The sequence below is a fragment of the Oenanthe melanoleuca genome, chromosome 25 (genome assembly GCF_029582105.1).
Source record: "Oenanthe melanoleuca isolate GR-GAL-2019-014 chromosome 25, OMel1.0, whole genome shotgun sequence".
Classification (NCBI taxonomy): Eukaryota; Metazoa; Chordata; class Aves; order Passeriformes; family Muscicapidae; genus Oenanthe; species Oenanthe melanoleuca.
This window is the reverse complement of record NC_079358.1, coordinates 3,876,979-3,893,558: the sequence shown is the minus strand read 5'-3', so window position 1 is coordinate 3,893,558 and position 16,580 is coordinate 3,876,979. Positions and strand designations below refer to the sequence as shown.

Below are 16,580 nucleotides of genomic sequence, written 5' to 3'. Positions count from 1 at the left end.
CTCGCCGGAGATCCGGATTGCAGCGGCGCCCCCGCCTTCGCTGCCCGGATGGAGCGGGGAGCGGGGGGGTGTGTGTGAATAGAGGGGAGGGTGACGCCGAGTTCGGGCTGCGAGAGCGGCCGCGGCTGCGAGCGTGGGAAGGGCGGCAGTGCTGCCGCCTTGTGGGCACAGCGCGGTACTGCAGCCGCCGCCGCTCCGGCGCCCTGGCAGCGCTGCCGTCCTGTGGGCACAGCGCGGTGCTGCGCGCGTGCCCTTCCGATGATGGGAGCGAGCGCGTGCCGGGACGCTGCCCTGTAGGACTGCCGCCACGCTGCGGAAGTGGCCTCTGCCAGTACTAGAGATGGCGGCCGAGAAGGGCGGAAGTGACGTCTTGCCACTCTCAAGATGGCGGTTTGGCCTGCACTCGTTTGACCTTCTATATATGGCGGCAGTTCCGTGTACCACAACAAAGATGGCAGCCGGGCCGGAAGTGGCCTCTGCCAGTACTAGAGATGGCGGCCGAGAAGGGCGGAAGTGACGTCTTGCCACTCTCAAGATGGCGGTTTGGCCGGCACTCGTTTGACCTTCTATATATGGCGGCAGAAAGGGCGGGAAAATCAAGGACCCCAGTGTGTTTTGGGGGCTGCCTGCCCGCGACGCCGACACCGATCCCCGCGGGCGATTTTCTGCGGCGTTTCCGAGAGCGCGGACACGGGCTGTGGGCTCAACGGCGCCGCGGGCGCGCGGGAAACGGGCAGGCGCAGACAGGCGGCTGCGGACAGACGCCTTTCTCTGCCGGGGTCCTGTACTGCCGGGGGCGGTACCGAAGGCGGTCCCGGGGGCGGTACCAAGGGCGGAACCAGGGGCGGTACCAAGGGCGGCAGCGACGGCGGTACCCACGGCGGTACCGGGGGCGGTACCGGGCGAGGATCCAGGTGCCGGGCCGTGAGGTGATTCAGGGGCGGGGCCGGGCCCGGCACAGGTGCGCGGGGCCCCAGTGCGGCTGCGCGGGCCGGGGCCTATTTCTATGCGGCCGATCCGCTCCCGGCCCGTTCCGTTCGGGAACACTCGTGCTGGGAGGCGGCGGGATCCTCGTCGGAGCGCTGTGCCAGGGACAGCTCCCGGTTCTGCGCGAATCCTGGGGCGCTCAGGTAGGACTAGGGTCGGGTCTAGGTTTTGGCGGTATTGGCTGGGGGTTCCAGGCGGTGCCGCCTCTCCCCGGGCAGGCAGGGTGCGGGTAGCGGGGCCGGGATCGGGATCGCCGCAGGCAGCAGCAGCAGCCGCCCCGGACGGGCGCTGGGGCTGAGCCCGGCGCTGCCGCTCCCATTCCGTTCCGGCGGCCGCGGCACTCTGGACACGGTCCCGCTGCGGCCGCGGGGAGCCGGGGCTCTGCCGGTAACCGCGCCCGGAAGAACGGCGGCGGGATCTCCCCGTGTAGACGCTGCATCGCGGCTGGACCCGGCCGGGGCGCGGGGCCGCCGTGCCAGCCCTGGGAGCCCCAAATCCCGGCGCTCCCGGTGCCCCCGTCCCGCGGAGGCCCCGCAGCCCTGAGCGCGGAGCAGCGCCCGGCCCCCCGTTCCCGTGCGCGCACAGCCCCGGGGCTGCTGCCCGCGCACCCCTGCGGAACGAGCGGGGCTGGGGCGCGGGACGAGCCGCTCGGCGGGGCCGGGCACGGTTCTGCTCGGGCTGCTTCTCATTCACCTGCCAGATGGGATGCTCCCCCTCTCCCTTGCTTTGCAACTCCAAAAAGCTCTGCAATGGCAAAACCTCTTTTATTAAAACTCGGTTGCGGCTTTTCCTCTTTACTTCCAGGTCACAGGATATACTGGGATTGAGAGGGTTCCTGAAATCCGACTCTCGAGGACACGGCCCGTGGGAGAATTGAACTCACAACCTTGGCACTACCTGGACTGTGCTCCGACTGACTGAGCCCTCTGCATCTCAGGTATGAAACTCCCAAGGATGGGAATCATTGGCTCCAGCAAGGAAACTGCAGCTCCTTCTATTCTGCTAAAGCAGCTTTACACACCAGCCCCTGCCACGGCTGTAGGGTAGAACTGGCTGGCAGCTGGCATGACAGCACCGCATCTTCCCATCCCCTGATTTTCCTGCCCTTTCCAGGATTTACCCAGCAGCTGTAGATTTGCTCTTGCCATGTCTCTTTGTAGGGAGAAGTGAGCAGGACAGGTTCTGAGGCTTCCCTTGCTGCGTGGCCTGAGTTCTTCTGGAGAGTGGCAGGTGGCATTTCCTGCAGGTGAGTGTTGCCCAAATGAAGCAGCTGCTGAAGCTGGGGTTGGTTTTGTGGCCCAGAGCTGCACAGAGGCCTCAGTGCCTCCCTCTCAGTGCCAGCAATGCTCCTTGATGTTTCTGTGTGTCCCAGCTGCGAGGGGCAGGACGAGGCCAGGAGTCCCCGAAAGGCATCCAGCACCTCTTGTCCTTGGGCCCTCGGGGCAAGGGCTGTGCCTGCAGCGTCCTGCCCGTGCCGAGCACACGGCCCGGGATGGGCGCTGGGTGCCCGGCCGGCGCTGGCGCGGACACGGCTCAAGGGCTGCCCGTGGCTCCCGGGCCAGGGGCTGCTCTGAGCAGGCTCCTGGAGATGCTCCAGCCTGGATACAGGCCACTGACAGCCCAAAAGCAGCCCAAGGAGCAGCTGGCGTGTCCTGGTGATGGCGGCACGGGCTGCGTGCAGAGGGGCTCAGACAGCAATTCCTGGTTCCAGCCTCCCAGAGCTCCCAGGCAGCTGCCAGGTGTGTCCTGTCCACCCCAATTGCCTTCCCTTCCCTTCCTGCCTGAGGCCTCGTTCAGCAGCAGCAGCAGCAGCACTGAAGCCAAGGCAGTCTTCCCTCACAGCTATTAAATGCCAACCGACAGCCTGCAGAGATGCCTTCAAATCAAAGGTTCAGGTGGGATGAAGTTTTGTTTGGACGAAGGTGGGAGTTTCCAGGGAGCCAGCTGGAAGTGCAGAAGGGATGGAAAGCTTTCCCAGGTGGGTCCCACTGGAGGTGTGCTGAAGGCAGGGATGTGCACCCTTTGCTGAGGGAAAAGAACTTGCTGAGGCTCTGAAAGGAGCTGAGCTGCTGCAGGGAGAGATGTCCTCCCGTGGGCACGGGGAGCTGCCTTGGCACGGGACCGGAGCGCCCCCGGCCCTGCCTTCTCCTGCTTGAAAATATCACCTGGAGCCCCGGCTCAGGGGGGCTAAATCAGCTGAACTCCAGGCAGCTCTGTCAGCTGCCCCCAGGGACATGGGTGGGGCTGGGGGATGAGGGCTTTAAATAGCCAATTCTTTGGAACAGATGCCTGTCCCTGTCCCGATGCTGCTGAGCTTCCTTGGACGCTCTGCCCGTTCCTGGCACAGCTGGCGTTCAAGGGGCAGCTCTGCACGGGAATATCCACCCTCCAGGAGGCACTGTGAGGTTATGACATTACATATGAGCATTACTGTAGCCAGCCCAGAGCCGGAGGTTTGTTTTAGAAAGAAAATTCTTGGACTCTGCAAAAGTGAAAGCTCAGTTTCTACAAAAACCATCTGGTTGTGGCATTGCACGCTCCAGACACTCTTCTCTCCTTGCCTGAGCAAAAGGTTTTATCTCCTGTACTAAATCAGGAGAAGCACAAAGACAGAATTCCACATTCACCAAGCATTAAATAAACTTCAAAAAAAATCAGGGCAGCAGTAACTCTTAAGAGCACTTAGCTTCAAACAGGCAAGCCTCAGAACAGCTGTTCACCTTTAGTGCTGCAGAGGTACTTCCAAGACAGTCACTAGAGGTCAGACATCTAGGTCTTATCGCCTTTATTTGTGGTGTGAAGATTGCCAGCCCTTAAGGCCAGCAGGGCCTCCTGCATCAGGCAGGGCTCAGTGGTGCCTTTACCTGCGGAAGGTCGGCTGAATCCATACAGGTCTCTGTACTGCAAATGCACGTGAACCAGTGGAAGAAAGCTCTCCATGTGCTTCCTCAGGTACTTCCCAGTGGCACTGCTCAGACACCAGAGCTCCAACTGCAGCAGGTGAGTCCTGGAGTGCTGGATCAGCATGGCCACAATGGCCAGGGAGGTGAGTGAGCACTGGGCAAGGCAGTGAGCCTGCACCTCAACACCACCTGTGAGAGCAAGGACTGGCTCACTCTGGAGAGCCTGAAGGAAAACTCGCTCCAAATCTCTTCTGGCCGATGCTGACATCAATTTCCCCAAAGCCTTAATGTGCTCTGTGGACAGCAGAAGTTCTCCTTGCTGGGGCTGTCTTTGGTGGCTGTCTGTAAAGAGCTGCACCAAAGTTTGTCCATAGAAGCTTAACTGCTTCCCTATTTTAGGGGATTTTTTCAGATTTCTGAGAAGCCAAGCCCATCTCAGGAAGTTGCAGCATGGTTAAAGTGATCTCCTTCAGCTGAGCTGCAGTCATGTACATGTGCAGCTCCTCCAGAGCCTGCAGCTGGTGAGACTTCCTGGGATAGACCTGGCTTTGGTCCTTCCCCCCAGTCTGCAGCTCTTCCAGGACACTTTTGGTGATGGCTTTGAAATACTTGGACAAGACGTGTCTGTGATCTCTCGTTTTCAGCAGCTGGAGCACCCCAGAATGGAGGTGAGCTGACAGGAGCTTCACAGTGACAGGGTTCAGACCAGGCTGAGGAACAGAGCGCAGCTCCAACGCCAGGAACCAGCTCTCCAGTGCAGGATGTCTGAAAATCAAGGTGAGTGCATCCTCCAGGGTCTGTAACAAACAGAGGTAACAGCATGACTGAATGGATAATCACAGTGCAGGGTAAAAAATAAACTCATTCATCTGCCTATTTTCCACATTTTATCAGTTACAATTATTGAACATGAAACTGTCTACTAGCTGACCAGAGGATAAAAAATATTAATGAATTACAAGCACATAAATATCATTCTCTCAACATTTATGCTGTGGGATTTATGCTGTTACACTGAACACTCTGGACGTGTCTAAGCTCGTCTGCAGAGAAGAACTGAGTATTCTGGGGTTCATCAACACACTCTAATCTCCACAAATTCACAGAACAGATGAAAGGAGAAAAAATTCCCTCCTCAGGTACATAATTTTCAATAAGGCTTTACACAGGGCTGAGGGAATGCATTTTTTCCTGAAAAGGTGATCTGATTTGAGACTTCTCCTGACCGTGTTCCAGCTCAGGGGTGGGACTGTGGGTGATGCAGCTGGCTCACATCTCCAGACAGTAGTTTAGCAACCTCACGCTCTGCATTCCTAAGTTCCCCTCCAAGAGCTTGACAACAACTCTCTGATCAGCAAAACTATTCCCCAGAGAATCGGCCAAACCCAAGTTTACTAACATGTGCCTCTGTATGCAGGGATTTGGTACCTTGTCATTTGAAGACACTTCTGTCATCAGAGGCTCCTCATCCATGAAGAGATCCCATCAGCCTGATGCTCCTCCTGCTTCTGCTGCTGCTCCAGCTTTATTTCATTGTCCCGGCACAACAAGATGCTCAGCAGGTCCACACAGAGATCAACAAGCTGAGGACCCAAAGTTTTACCAAGCTATGAAAACAAAGACATGTTGGAAGTGAAGAAAAGAGGAGGATGGGAGCAGACAGGTAATTATACAGCAGGAATAGGAGTTAACTAAGAACTACTTAGATTACAACCTCTTCTGGGAGAAGGAACCACCTCCCTTAATAGAAACCTGATTCTAAGAGAAGTCTCAGGTTGCCAAATTAAAATAGTGATAGAATTTCATTTACACATATATATATATTCATTTATACATTATATATATGACATTTGGAGGTACACAGGCCAGTGAATTTTACTCTCTGCAAAGGCTTCCTGGGGAGACCCAGGAGCTGGATTAAAATCTCGAGGTTATTTGCACTCACACTGATCAGCAAGGTAACCCATGCAAAGTAAATCCAAAGCAAATCCTCAATAATAAGAACTGGCATTTGTTTACAAATTACGTGCAGTTTTGTACGGTGCTGTGCAGCCTCAGAGACAAGCACAGAAAAAAGAGCTACAGAACTGGAACCTAAGTTTGAACAGCTAAGTCATTTGTACCTTCTACATGAAAATAAATCAAACATAACCACAATATTATTACAATATTGCTCTTACCCTGCTGAAGTTCTCCACTGTGGATTTCAGGTATAACAGCACATGCTTTACTCCCAACAAAAGCTGGTCAGGTGGGAGCCAGGAAGCCAATTTTGTCTGAACACCACCTTCCAGTAGGGTATTGCTTCCTCTCTCATAGGCTCTCTTTAGCAAAGTGGTAAATGCAGAATCCAGGGGCACAGCAGGTTCTTTGCTCACCTCCTCGTGATTTTTAAACTGTTTAAAGTGAAAAAAAAAAAATCATAAGAGAAAAACAGCGATGAATATGAAACAAAATCTCCTCAGCTCCCCATGTTTTGAGATGAGCTCTGAGCTGAACTCAGGTGGAGTGTAGTAGTGTTCACTGCTGGCCTTGGAGAAAAACTCACCAAACCCAGCCCAGGGGGCCTGTGATCCCCAACCCAGCCAGAGGCAACTGCAGGCACTCTGAACTGACACATATAATCTGCACAAGGAAAAAAAAGGATGCAAAGTAGCCACCTACTCATTAGAACTGATTACCTCTTCTAGATATAGAAAGCCATCCACCCAAGTTTTCTTCTTTTGGCACACTCTGTCACAAACTATAACTGTGTTTGACAATGATCAAATGAGTGTTGATGCCTTTTTTTCTTTCTTTTTTTTTTTTTTTTTTTTTTTTTCCTCTGAAATCTCACCTAGGTGCTTTATCTTTATTAAAAAGGAAAGGGCTGTTTGTTCTAATTGTACTAGAAATAAATCAGGTGGTTGAAGAAATAAGTCAGGTGGTTGCACACCTTGTCTGGCTGTGGTGTCTCCCTTCAGCTCTAGGAATCACGCTTATCAAGGTGTCCTGTTTGCAACACAAGCAGAAAAAGGTACCAAAATTCATCTTGGAACTCATATTTATAGAAAGTGGCTAGATTATTTTTTTTAAAGAATCAAAAGATAAAATAACCCAAGTATATTTTTTTTTCTGTAACTTTTTCTCCCTGCACACAATATAGCTGCACCTCAGAGCAGCTCCACATTGCTTTCTCTGTACAGAACTGATGACACTTAGATTGTCTTCTCTAGCAGCTCCTATGACAATTAAAGCTGAATTTGTTTCTTGGCCTACACAAAAACAAAACAAAACAAAACAAAAAAAAAAAAAAAAAAACAAGCAAAAGAAACAACAACACACCGAAACAAAACAACAACAAAACAAACAAACACAAGCAACACAAAAATCCCCAAACATCCTCAAAAAAAGCCCCAAAAAATCCCAAAAATATTCCCCAAAATCCCCCAAAAACCCCAAAATAATTCCCCTAAAGAATCCCCAAAAATTACCAAAAATATCCATCCAAAAAACACCCAAAACCATGTGGAAGTGGCGGCCAAATGTAAGGAAAAAACAAAAAAAAAAAAAAAAACCAAAAAAACCCCCAAAAATACCCAAGAAAAAATTCCTAAAAAATCGCCAAAAATTAAAAATAAAAAAAAATCCCAAAGAAAATCCCCCCAAAAATTCCCAAAAACCCCCAAAAAATCCCAAATAATCCTGCAAAAAAAAAAAAAAAAAAAAATCCTCAAAAAAATCCCTACAAAAATTCCCCAGAAATCCACAATAAATTCCCCAAAAAATATCCCCCCAAAAAAAAAGAAAAAAAATTCCCCAAAAAAGTCCAAAAATCCCCAAAAAAATCCCAAAAAAATCCCAAACATTACCAAAAACCCCCAAAAATTCGCCAAAATTACCAAAAGTCTTCTCAGAAAACCCCCCAAAAATCATCTGGAGCTGGTGGCAAAAGGTAAGAAAAAAAACCCCAAAAAACCCCCAAAAATTCCCCAAAAATATCCCCAAAAATTGCAAAACTCAAAAAAAAAAAAAAAAAAATCCCCCCATAAATCAGCTGGAGCTGGCAGCCATAGGGGAGAAAGAACCCCAAAAAACTACCCAAAAACTCCAAAAAAATTCCCAAAAAAAACCCCTAAAATTACCAAAACCCCCCCAAAAATTACCAAAACCCCCCCTAGAAACACCCCAAAAAAACACCCAAAAAATCCCCATAACCAGGCAGCCAAAGATGAAAAAAACCCACAAAAACACCCCAAAAATATCACCAAAAATCCTTAAAAAATATCCCCAAAAAATCCACAAAAACTACCAAAAATATCCCAATAAAAATTCCCAAAGAAATTCCAAAAACCCCTCAAAAATCCCAGAAAATCCCCAAAAAAGTCTCAAAAAACCCCAAAAAATATCCCCATAAATATCCCCAAAAAATTCCCAAAAACCCGAAAAAAATTCCCTAAAATCCCAAAACGATTCCCAAAAAATTTCCCCCAAAGTACCCCAAAAATTTCCAAAAAAATCCCCAAAATTACCAAAACCCCCCACAAAATTACCAATAATCCTGAAAAAAATTTCCCAAAAAAATCCCCCAAAATTACCAAAAATATTCCCTCAAAAAACTCCAAAAATTAGCTGGACCAGGTGGCCAAAGTGAGAAAAATACCCCAAAAAACCAGCCAGAAACACCCCAAAAATATCCCCAAGAATTATTAAAAACGGCTCAAAATGATGCCCCTTTCACGCCACTGGTAGAAATGGCACAATACCAAAAAAACCTGTACCTGTTCCGTTTTCAGACTGAAGCAACAGGATATTCCTGGCTTCTAGTGCAGCAGGGAAGGGAAAGGTTTGGGTAATCCCGTCTTCATTTAAAGATTTCTTCATGAAAGCCATCACTGCCCTCAACCGGGACATCCACCACAGCCAGGGCATCTAAAATAGGAAGAAAAAAAAAATCTAAGCAGAGGATCCAGACTAGCAGGAAAAACAGCAGAGGCAGAATGGACACTCCGAGAATACAAGGCATCTTTTTAATTGATCACAAACTCCCTGGCAGCGCCGGAGCGGCGGGTTCGGGAGGCGCCGGGGCCGGTTCCCCTCAGCGCGGGGAAATCCCCGCACCGCCCTCCCGCGCACGGCCGGCGGCACGGGAGCCCCGGCAGCAGCCCGGAGCAGCAGCGGCAGCGCCGCGCGGCCCCAGCGCCCGCCCCGATGCCGCCGGGTGCCCGAGCCCCACACTCCGCCCGCCGAGGGAGCGGCGGCACCGCCGGCACCCGAACCGGAAGCGCTGTCACGTTAGCGCCCGCACGTCAGCGGCCCGGGCTCCGCCCACGGCCCCGCACGTCATCGGGTCGGCCCCCCCCGCATCACAGCCGCGGGCCCGCCCCCCGCGTCACAGTGACGGCCACGCCCCCCGCGTCACTGCCGCGGCCCCGACCCTCCCGTCACAGCCGCGGGCCCGCCCCCCTTGTCACAGTGACGGCCACGCCCCCGGAGTCCCAGCCGCGGATCCGCCCCTCGCATCACAGTCAAGGCCCCGCCCCTCGCGGCACAGCGATGGCCATGTTAATGCCTGCCGATCGACTGCTCGGCGATCGACTAGCGATGCCTGCCGATCGATCGCTCGGCGATCGACTCGTGATGCCTGCCGATCGATTGCTCGGAGATGGACTAGCGATGCCTGCCGATCGATCGCTCGGCGATCGACTAGCGATGCCTGCCGATCGATCGCTCGGCGATCGACTCGTGATGCCTGCCGATCGATCGCTCCGCGATCGACTCGTGATGCCTGCCGATCGATTGCTCCGCGATCGACTCGTGATGCCTGCCGATCGATCTCTCTCGGCTCGATTGCTCAGGCCCAGAGCAATGCACCCTAAACCGATCCCCGCCCCTTGGGCTTTGGAACTGCCTGGGGTGTCACGTGGCCCCGTCCCCCGTTTTTAAAGGGGTTTTGGGGTGTTTTGGGGGGTTTTAAGGTTGCTTTAGGGTATTTTGATGGGATTTTTTAAAGTTTTTATTGGATTTTTAATTTTTTTTTTTAATTTTGGGGTTTTTTTAGGGGGTTCTGGGGGTTTAGCCCAGCGCTGACCCCGTCCCTCTTCGTTCCATCCCCTGGGACGCTCCCCCGGCCCCGCCCCTGCCCCGCCCCAGCCCTGGCTGCGCACCCGCCGCTAACGCCGCCTTGTGGGCACAGCGCGGTACTGCAGCCGCTGCCGAGCAGCTCCTCTCTCCCCTCCTCACCCGATTGCCGCTGCCAAAACCCAGCCTAAGGCTGAGCTCCCTATCCCCTCAATCTCTGCAAGGAATCGGATTTCTCAATCCGGCAGGGCAGCAATGCTGTTCTCCTCGCCGGAGATCCGGATTGCAGCGGCGCCCCCGCCTTCGCTGCCCGGATGGAGCGGGGAGCGGGGGTGTGTGTGAATAGAGGGGAGGGTGACGCCGAGTTCGGGCTGCGAGAGCGGCCGCGGCTGCGAGCGGGAAGGGCGGCAGTGCTGCCGCCTTGTGGGCACAGCGCGGTACTGCAGCCGCCGCCGCTCCGGCGCCCTGGCAGCGCTGCCGTCCTGTGGGCACAGCGCGGTGCTGCGCGCGTGCCCTTCCGATGATGGGAGCGAGCGCGTGCCGGGACGCTGCCCTGTAGGACTGCCGCCACGCTGCGGAAGTGGCCTCTGCCAGTACTAGAGATGGCGGCCGAGAAGGGCGGAAGTGACGTCTTGCCACTCTCAAGATGGCGGTTTGGCCTGCACTCGTTTGACCTTCTATATATGGCGGCAGTTCCGTGTACCACAACAAAGATGGCAGCCGGGCCGGAAGTGGCCTCTGCCAGTACTAGAGATGGCGGCCGAGAAGGGCGGAAGTGACGTCTTGCCACTCTCAAGATGGCGGTTTGGCCGGCACTCGTTTGACCTTCTATATATGGCGGCAGAAAGGGCGGGAAAATCAAGGACCCCAGTGTGTTTTGGGGGCTGCCTGCCCGCGACGCCGACACCGATCCCCGCGGCGCGATTTTCTGCGGCGTTTCCGAGAGCGCGGACACGGGCTGTGGGCTCAACGGCGCCGCGGGCGCGCGGGAAACGGGCAGGCGCAGACAGGCGGCTGCGGACAGACGCCTTTCTCTGCCGGGGTCCTGTACTGCCGGGGGCGGTACCGAAGGCGGTCCCGGGGGCGGTACCAAGGGCGGAACCAGGGGCGGTACCAAGGGCGGCAGCGACGGCGGTACCCACGGCGGTACCGGGGGCGGTACCGGGCGAGGATCCAGGTGCCGGGCCGTGAGGTGATTCAGGGGCGGGGCCGGGCCCGGCACAGGTGCGCGGGGCCCCAGTGCGGCTGCGCGGGCCGGGGCCTATTTCTATGCGGCCGATCCGCTCCCGGCCCGTTCCGTTCGGGAACACTCGTGCTGGGAGGCGGCGGGATCCTCGTCGGAGCGCTGTGCCAGGGACAGCTCCCGGTTCTGCGCGAATCCTGGGGCGCTCAGGTAGGACTAGGGTCGGGTCTAGGTTTTGGCGGTATTGGCTGGGGGTTCCAGGCGGTGCCGCCTCTCCCCGGGCAGGCAGGGTGCGGGTAGCGGGGCCGGGATCGGGATCGCCGCAGGCAGCAGCAGCAGCCGCCCCGGACGGGCGCTGGGGCTGAGCCCGGCGCTGCCGCTCCCATTCCGTTCCGGCGGCCGCGGCACTCTGGACACGGTCCCGCTGCGGCCGCGGGGAGCCGGGGCTCTGCCGGTAACCGCGCCCGGAAGAACGGCGGCGGGATCTCCCCGTGTAGACGCTGCATCGCGGCTGGACCCGGCCGGGGCGCGGGGGCCGCCGTGCCAGCCCTGGGAGCCCCAAATCCCGGCGCTCCCGGTGCCCCCGTCCCGCGGAGGCCCCGCAGCCCTGAGCGCGGAGCAGCGCCCGGCCCCCCGTTCCCGTGCGCGCACAGCCCCGGGGCTGCTGCCCGCGCACCCCTGCGGAACGAGCGGGGCTGGGGCGCGGGACGAGCCGCTCGGCGGGGCCGGGCACGGTTCTGCTCGGGCTGCTTCTCATTCACCTGCCAGATGGGATGCTCCCCCTCTCCCTTGCTTTGCAACTCCAAAAAGCTCTGCAATGGCAAAACCTCTTTTATTAAAACTCGGTTGCGGCTTTTCCTCTTTACTTCCAGGTCACAGGATATACTGGGATTGAGAGGGTTCCTGAAATCCGACTCTCGAGGACACGGCCCGTGGGAGAATTGAACTCACAACCTTGGCACTACCTGGACTGTGCTCCGACTGACTGAGCCCTCTGCATCTCAGGTATGAAACTCCCAAGGATGGGAATCATTGGCTCCAGCAAGGAAACTGCAGCTCCTTCTATTCTGCTAAAGCAGCTTTACACACCAGCCCCTGCCACGGCTGTAGGGTAGAACTGGCTGGCAGCTGGCATGACAGCACCGCATCTTCCCATCCCCTGATTTTCCTGCCCTTTCCAGGATTTACCCAGCAGCTGTAGATTTGCTCTTGCCATGTCTCTTTGTAGGGAGAAGTGAGCAGGACAGGTTCTGAGGCTTCCCTTGCTGCGTGGCCTGAGTTCTTCTGGAGAGTGGCAGGTGGCATTTCCTGCAGGTGAGTGTTGCCCAAATGAAGCAGCTGCTGAAGCTGGGGTTGGTTTTGTGGCCCAGAGCTGCACAGAGGCCTCAGTGCCTCCCTCTCAGTGCCAGCAATGCTCCTTGATGTTTCTGTGTGTCCCAGCTGCGAGGGGCAGGACGAGGCCAGGAGTCCCCGAAAGGCATCCAGCACCTCTTGTCCTTGGGCCCTCGGGGCAAGGGCTGTGCCTGCAGCGTCCTGCCCGTGCCGAGCACACGGCCCGGGATGGGCGCTGGGTGCCCGGCCGGCGCTGGCGCGGACACGGCTCAAGGGCTGCCCGTGGCTCCCGGGCCAGGGGCTGCTCTGAGCAGGCTCCTGGAGATGCTCCAGCCTGGATACAGGCCACTGACAGCCCAAAAGCAGCCCAAGGAGCAGCTGGCGTGTCCTGGTGATGGCGGCACGGGCTGCGTGCAGAGGGGCTCAGACAGCAATTCCTGGTTCCAGCCTCCCAGAGCTCCCAGGCAGCTGCCAGGTGTGTCCTGTCCACCCCAATTGCCTTCCCTTCCCTTCCTGCCTGAGGCCTCGTTCAGCAGCAGCAGCAGCAGCACTGAAGCCAAGGCAGTCTTCCCTCACAGCTATTAAATGCCAACCGACAGCCTGCAGAGATGCCTTCAAATCAAAGGTTCAGGTGGGATGAAGTTTTGTTTGGACGAAGGTGGGAGTTTCCAGGGAGCCAGCTGGAAGTGCAGAAGGGATGGAAAGCTTTCCCAGGTGGGTCCCACTGGAGGTGTGCTGAAGGCAGGGATGTGCACCCTTTGCTGAGGGAAAAGAACTTGCTGAGGCTCTGAAAGGAGCTGAGCTGCTGCAGGGAGAGATGTCCTCCCGTGGGCACGGGGAGCTGCCTTGGCACGGGACCGGAGCGCCCCCGGCCCTGCCTTCTCCTGCTTGAAAATATCACCTGGAGCCCCGGCTCAGGGGGGCTAAATCAGCTGAACTCCAGGCAGCTCTGTCAGCTGCCCCCAGGGACATGGGTGGGGCTGGGGGATGAGGGCTTTAAATAGCCAATTCTTTGGAACAGATGCCTGTCCCTGTCCCGATGCTGCTGAGCTTCCTTGGACGCTCTGCCCGTTCCTGGCACAGCTGGCGTTCAAGGGGCAGCTCTGCACGGGAATATCCACCCTCCAGGAGGCACTGTGAGGTTATGACATTACATATGAGCATTACTGTAGCCAGCCCAGAGCCGGAGGTTTGTTTTAGAAAGAAAATTCTTGGACTCTGCAAAAGTGAAAGCTCAGTTTCTACAAAAACCATCTGGTTGTGGCATTGCACGCTCCAGACACTCTTCTCTCCTTGCCTGAGCAAAAGGTTTTATCTCCTGTACTAAATCAGGAGAAGCACAAAGACAGAATTCCACATTCACCAAGCATTAAATAAGGGCTTCAAAAGAAAAATCAGGGCAGCAGTAACTCTTAAGAGCACTTAGCTTCAAACAGGCAAGCCTCAGAACAGCTGTTCACCTTTAGTGCTGCAGAGGTACTTCCAAGACAGTCACTAGAGGTCAGACATCTAGGTCTTATCGCCTTTATTTGTGGTGTGAAGATTGCCAGCCCTTAAGGCCAGCAGGGCCTCCTGCATCAGGCAGGGCTCAGTGGTGCCTTTACCTGCGGAAGGTCGGCTGAATCCATACAGGTCTCTGTACTGCAAATGCACGTGAACCAGTGGAAGAAAGCTCTCCATGTGCTTCCTCAGGTACTTCCCAGTGGCACTGCTCAGACACCAGAGCTCCAACTGCAGCAGGTGAGTCCTGGAGTGCTGGATCAGCATGGCCACAATGGCCAGGGAGGTGAGTGAGCACTGGGCAAGGCAGTGAGCCTGCACCTCAACACCACCTGTGAGAGCAAGGACTGGCTCACTCTGGAGAGCCTGAAGGAAAACTCGCTCCAAATCTCTTCTGGCCGATGCTGACATCAATTTCCCCAAAGCCTTAATGTGCTCTGTGGACAGCAGAAGTTCTCCTTGCTGGGGCTGTCTTTGGTGGCTGTCTGTAAAGAGCTGCACCAAAGTTTGTCCATAGAAGCTTAACTGCTTCCCTATTTAGGGGATTTTTTCAGATTTCTGAGAAGCCAAGCCCATCTCAGGAAGTTGCAGCATGGTTAAAGTGATCTCCTTCAGCTGAGCTGCAGTCATGTACATGTGCAGCTCCTCCAGAGCCTGCAGCTGGTGAGACTTCCTGGGATAGACCTGGCTTTGGTCCTTCCCCCCAGTCTGCAGCTCTTCCAGGACACTTTTGGTGATGGCTTTGAAATACTTGGACAAGACGTGTCTGTGATCTCTCGTTTTCAGCAGCTGGAGCACCCCAGAATGGAGGTGAGCTGACAGGAGCTTCACAGTGACAGGGTTCAGACCAGGCTGAGGAACAGAGCGCAGCTCCAACGCCAGGAACCAGCTCTCCAGTGCAGGATGTCTGAAAATCAAGGTGAGTGCATCCTCCAGGGTCTGTAACAAACAGAGGTAACAGCATGACTGAATGGATAATCACAGTGCAGGGTAAAAAATAAACTCATTCATCTGCCTATTTTCCACATTTTATCAGTTACAATTATTGAACATGAAACTGTCTACTAGCTGACCAGAGGATAAAAATATTAATGAATTACAAGCACATAAATATCATTCTCTCAACATTTATGCTGTGGGATTTATGCTGTTACACTGAACACTCTGGACGTGTCTAAGCTCGTCTGCAGAGAAGAACTGAGTATTCTGGGGTTCATCAACACACTCTAATCTCCACAAATTCACAGAACAGATGAAAGGAGAAAAAATTCCCTCCTCAGGTACATAATTTTCAATAAGGCTTTACACAGGGCTGAGGGAATGCATTTTTTCCTGAAAAGGTGATCTGATTTGAGACTTCTCCTGACCGTGTTCCAGCTCAGGGGTGGGACTGTGGGTGATGCAGCTGGCTCACATCTCCAGACAGTAGTTTAGCAACCTCACGCTCTGCATTCCTAAGTTCCCCTCCAAGAGCTTGACAACAACTCTCTGATCAGCAAAACTATTCCCCAGAGAATCGGCCAAACCCAAGTTTACTAACATGTGCCTCTGTATGCAGGGATTTGGTACCTTGTCATTTGAAGACACTTCTGTCATCAGAGGCTCCTCATCCATGAAGAGATCCCATCAGCCTGATGCTCCTCCTGCTTCTGCTGCTGCTCCAGCTTTATTTCATTGTCCCGGCACAACAAGATGCTCAGCAGGTCCACACAGAGATCAACAAGCTGAGGACCCAAAGTTTTACCAAGCTATGAAAACAAAGACATGTTGGAAGTGAAGAAAAGAGGAGGATGGGAGCAGACAGGTAATTATACAGCAGGAATAGGAGTTAACTAAGAACTACTTAGATTACAACCTCTTCTGGGAGAAGGAACCACCTCCCTTAATAGAAACCTGATTCTAAGAGAAGTCTCAGGTTGCCAAATTAAAATAGTGATAGAATTTCATTTACACATATATATATATATTCATTTATACATTATATATATGACATTTGGAGGTACACAGGCCAGTGAATTTTACTCTCTGCAAAGGCTTCCTGGGGAGACCCAGGAGCTGGATTAAAATCTCGAGGTTATTTGCACTCACACTGATCAGCAAGGTAACCCATGCAAAGTAAATCCAAAGCAAATCCTCAATAATAAGAACTGGCATTTGTTTACAAATTACGTGCAGTTTTGTACGGTGCTGTGCAGCCTCAGAGACAAGCACAGAAAAAAGAGCTACAGAACTGGAACCTAAGTTTGAACAGCTAAGTCATTTGTACCTTCTACATGAAAATAAATCAAACATAACCACAATATTATTACAATATTGCTCTTACCCTGCTGAAGTTCTCCACTGTGGATTTCAGGTATAACAGCACATGCTTTACTCCCAACAAAAGCTGGTCAGGTGGGAGCCAGGAAGCCAATTTTGTCTGAACACCACCTTCCAGTAGGGTATTGCTTCCTCTCTCATAGGCTCTCTTTAGCAAAGTGGTAAATGCAGAATCCAGGGGCACAGCAGGTTCTTTGCTCACCTCCTCGTGATTTTTAAACTGTTTAAAGTGAAAAAAAAAAAAATCATAAGAGAAAAACAGCGATGAATATGAAACAAAAATCTCCTCAGCTCCC

General features: G+C 54.0%; 1 protein-coding gene and 3 long non-coding RNA genes across 10 annotated transcripts; 2 read left to right on the top strand and 2 right to left on the bottom strand.

Annotated features, from left to right (window-relative positions):
• The first annotated feature begins 1,040 nt into the window (after nt 1-1,040).
• On the top strand, nt 1,041-6,813 carry LOC130262946 (uncharacterized). Of its 4 annotated transcripts, none has more exons than XR_008842173.1 (6): nt 1,041-1,130; nt 1,792-2,726; nt 2,830-2,965; nt 3,940-4,667; nt 5,308-5,553; nt 6,731-6,813. It is a non-coding gene; the product is annotated as an uncharacterized LOC130262946 (long non-coding RNA). The 4 variants fall into 4 exon arrangements; XR_008842175.1 differs by lacking the exon at nt 6,731-6,813 and having other exon boundaries at nt 1,792-1,924; nt 2,148-2,726; nt 5,308-5,396; XR_008842174.1 differs by lacking the exon at nt 6,731-6,813 and having other exon boundaries at nt 1,792-2,030; nt 2,148-2,726; nt 5,308-5,396.
• On the bottom strand, nt 4,602-10,183 carry LOC130262881 (uncharacterized). Of its 4 annotated transcripts, none has more exons than XR_008842161.1 (4): nt 8,651-9,171; nt 6,071-6,286; nt 5,319-5,497; nt 4,602-4,687 (listed from the first exon to the last, which is right to left on the bottom strand). It is a non-coding gene; the product is annotated as an uncharacterized LOC130262881 (long non-coding RNA). The 4 variants fall into 4 exon arrangements; XR_008842162.1 differs by lacking the exon at nt 4,602-4,687 and adding an exon at nt 10,113-10,183 and having other exon boundaries at nt 5,409-5,497; nt 8,651-8,801; XR_008842163.1 differs by lacking the exon at nt 4,602-4,687 and adding an exon at nt 6,727-6,881 and having other exon boundaries at nt 5,409-5,497; nt 8,651-9,179.
• Nucleotides 10,184-11,253: 1,070 nt separating this feature from the next.
• LOC130262951 (uncharacterized) lies at nt 11,254-14,296 on the top strand. Its single transcript, XR_008842186.1, has 4 exons — nt 11,254-11,343; nt 12,006-12,940; nt 13,044-13,179; nt 14,158-14,296. It is a non-coding gene; the product is annotated as an uncharacterized LOC130262951 (long non-coding RNA).
• Nucleotides 14,297-14,502: 206 nt separating this feature from the next.
• LOC130263301 (nucleolar pre-ribosomal-associated protein 1-like) lies at nt 14,503-15,878 on the bottom strand. Its single transcript, XM_056510807.1, has 2 exons — nt 15,535-15,878; nt 14,503-14,904 (listed from the first exon to the last, which is right to left on the bottom strand). The coding sequence occupies exons 1-2, from the start codon at nt 15,577-15,579 to the stop codon at nt 14,503-14,505; spliced, it is 447 nt and encodes a 148-aa protein (XP_056366782.1). The 5' UTR covers nt 15,580-15,878.
• Between the last annotated feature and the right edge of the window lie 702 nt (nt 15,879-16,580).

What these genes read in the sequence shown, in the direction of transcription:
- LOC130263301 (XM_056510807.1), bottom strand. Translation starts at nt 15,579, where the DNA reads ATGGATGAGGAGCCTCTGATGACAGAAGTGTCTTCAAATGACAAG. An exon ending in AAGTGTCTTCAAATGACAAG is followed by an intron (nt 14,905 to 15,534) that starts GTACCAAATCCC and finishes TGTTTGTTACAG; the next exon opens with ACCCTGGAGGATGCACTCAC.